Below are 2,500 nucleotides of genomic sequence, written 5' to 3'. Positions count from 1 at the left end.
GCAACACCGGGTTTCTCATCGTCGGCGCAGTCTTTCTGGACAGCATATTTGGCGTCCCTCCCGAGCTCGAACTAGCCAACCAAGCCCCGGACTCCGCAGACTACAACTATGACTACGGTGACTACCAAACGCGGTACGACACGGACTATCAAGCGGGTTCCAGCGCTTATCCGTCTGCCTACAATGGCTATTATTACGGCTACAGCGACTACCAGCCTATCGGCTATCAGGACTATTACTACCCAGCTGGAGAGTCGTCGTATTCCCACCTGGGGCCAGCTGGCGCTAGACCTGGGGAGCCCTGGACGGAACCGAGACCCCACGTGGTTCTGGGGGAGGCCAGGTACACGGCGCCGGTTATGACGTCATAGCTTTGCATGTGACGAAGAAGTGACGTCACACTCAACCTAATATCTTAATACCTGTATTGTTACTCACAAATTTCAATTTATTGTACATATCATGATACTTCTAGCTTAAAGTAATTTTCTACATTTTTATGGTAAAAAATCATGGTATTTACGAGTGCCAACAATGTATACATTCCAAATGAATAATATAACAAATTTTAGATCATATACAGAAAAAAAATAAAGTAACAAACACTCATACAATACAGTAATTAACATAACCAACTAACCAACAACCCTTTACCTAAAAAAAGTAAATATATAAGTAAATAAAACAATAAAAAGACTTCAGTTCTAGGAATACCTAACCTAACTCATCCTCATCCTCCACTCATCCTTCCCCCGCCCCTTTTCCCTTCCTGCAGGAGCCTAGCCGAGGACCAGATGACCATCTACCAGCAGCTGCAGTCGTCCCTCTCAGCCGTGGGCGTGGACGGGCGTTCCTGCCTCCTCAGGTTCATCTGCGAGGCCCAGCACCGCCGGATGCAGCGGCTCAACCTGCTCGGACAGATGTTGGCGACGCTGCTCACGTGAGTTGGGGGGGGGGGGGTTCTGCAGAATATGGTGTGGGTGTGTGGGGATTTGTGTGTGTGTGTGTGTGTTATCTGTTTTTGCTTTCTCTTGTGTAGTCCTGCAAGTAATGCTAAAAAATGTGGTTGTAAGAACACGAAACCAAGACAAATCCATCGTAAAATACTCATCTTTTACCTCCCTTCCCTTCTCCCCCTTCCCCCTCACTCTCCCCCGGACGACCCCCCACAGCCCGAAAGAAGACGACTTCCTGGCCTCGTACTCAGAAGCGGCGGCGGCGGGTCGTGAGGGGTCGTGCCTGGAGCAGTACTCAGAATGCCCAGTTTCCCTCTTCACCCTCATGGACTACGCCGCCCCTTCGTCAAAGTCTCCGAAGGGCAAGAGGAGGAGGAACAAACTCCCTGGCGCGGGAAAGACATCAAGGACCTCACGAAAGATGGCGGCGGGAGAGACTGAGGACATGGCGGAGACTGTCGAGGTCGAGGAGTAGGGTCGAAAATGTTTTTTTTCCGGAGTTACCCCCTCGAATCCGTTTTTTGTTGTTTTTGGTTCTTGTATTTATTTATTGTCGTTATTTATATATTTATTTCGTATTGCAGAGTTTTCTATATCGCTCTCACAGTCTTTTTCTTTATTTTTCACTCTTTCGCTTAACCTATCGTTCTTATTTCTTCCTCCTTCTCTGTGAAAAGTATTATACTGTGAACATTGTCGTAGAACATCCCTGAATCTATCAATTCCGACCGAGGAATTGGCATGAAGCTTAAACAGACTATATACTATTTGAAATATAGTTACTGTTTGAAATTTAGTTATTATACGTCACGTGACTTTCGAAGACTTCTATACTTACATGACTTTTACATAGACTCACAAAGACTTTCTCACATCTAAAGACATGAATTGTTCAAGTACAGAATAACTCGCTCGATTTTTCCACAAAGACTCAATTGCTCAAGAGGACTTGCTGCCCGGTTTGTTAGAATTGTGCGATCCAGAGAATATTCATATACTTGAAATGCATAAATAAAGAAATAAATGAATATTTATCAGTCTAAACATGCATATCAACCGGGCATATTGATAGTTAAATGTATCTTTATCAGATATATAGACAAATATGCTTTTATTTCTGCGTCTGTATTAATGAATATACATTGGGTCGGGCTTGGCACAATTTTAACAAACCGGCCGATTGTCACTCAAAAAGACCTTGTTTCTCACAGAGGTTCGTTGCTCAATAAGATACGTAGGCTTTAGAATTCTTACAGACGAGGTTATTGGAAAATGACACTGACTTGTATACATTCAGACAATCATATCGACGTACGCAGTCATCCATAATAAATACCACACATTCAGACATAAGACATTCAGATAGTGATTTGCATGATAAACACACTTTCATACTTATGTATATGTATTCATTCGCTTTCATATTTCAAAACTATTCACACAAGCTCATTTCATTACTCACGCTGACCCTCATACTTTCGGATATATTTAGCTATCTACACAGACTTGTTTGATGGCATACTTTTAGACTTTTGGGCATACTC

The 2,500-nt window shown here is 43.4% G+C and overlaps 1 protein-coding gene across 2 annotated transcripts in view; it reads left to right on the top strand.

The window, feature by feature from the left end:
• The window catches only part of LOC113819169 (uncharacterized), a 4,238-nt gene extending 2,285 nt beyond the window's left edge, over window positions 1-1,953 (top strand). Inside the window, exons 2-4 of one of the 2 annotated variants that reach the window (XM_070115379.1) lie at window positions 1-343; window positions 776-940; window positions 1,173-1,953. The exon at window positions 1-343 is cut by the window's left edge and continues 273 nt beyond it. In XM_070115379.1, the coding sequence (XP_069971480.1) occupies window positions 1-343; window positions 776-940; window positions 1,173-1,431 (767 nt within the window). In that variant the 3' untranslated portion in view covers window positions 1,432-1,953. The remainder of the gene's footprint in view (window positions 344-775; window positions 941-1,172) is intronic. The other variant, XM_027371412.2, reaches the window with a different exon arrangement.
• Window positions 1,954-2,500: the final 547 nt, after the last annotated feature.

The sequence above is a fragment of the Penaeus vannamei genome, chromosome 37 (genome assembly GCF_042767895.1).
Source record: "Penaeus vannamei isolate JL-2024 chromosome 37, ASM4276789v1, whole genome shotgun sequence".
NCBI classification, from domain to species: Eukaryota; Metazoa; Arthropoda; class Malacostraca; order Decapoda; family Penaeidae; genus Penaeus; species Penaeus vannamei.
The sequence above is the reverse complement of the archived record's forward strand: the minus strand, read 5'-3'. Positions and strand labels throughout refer to the sequence as shown.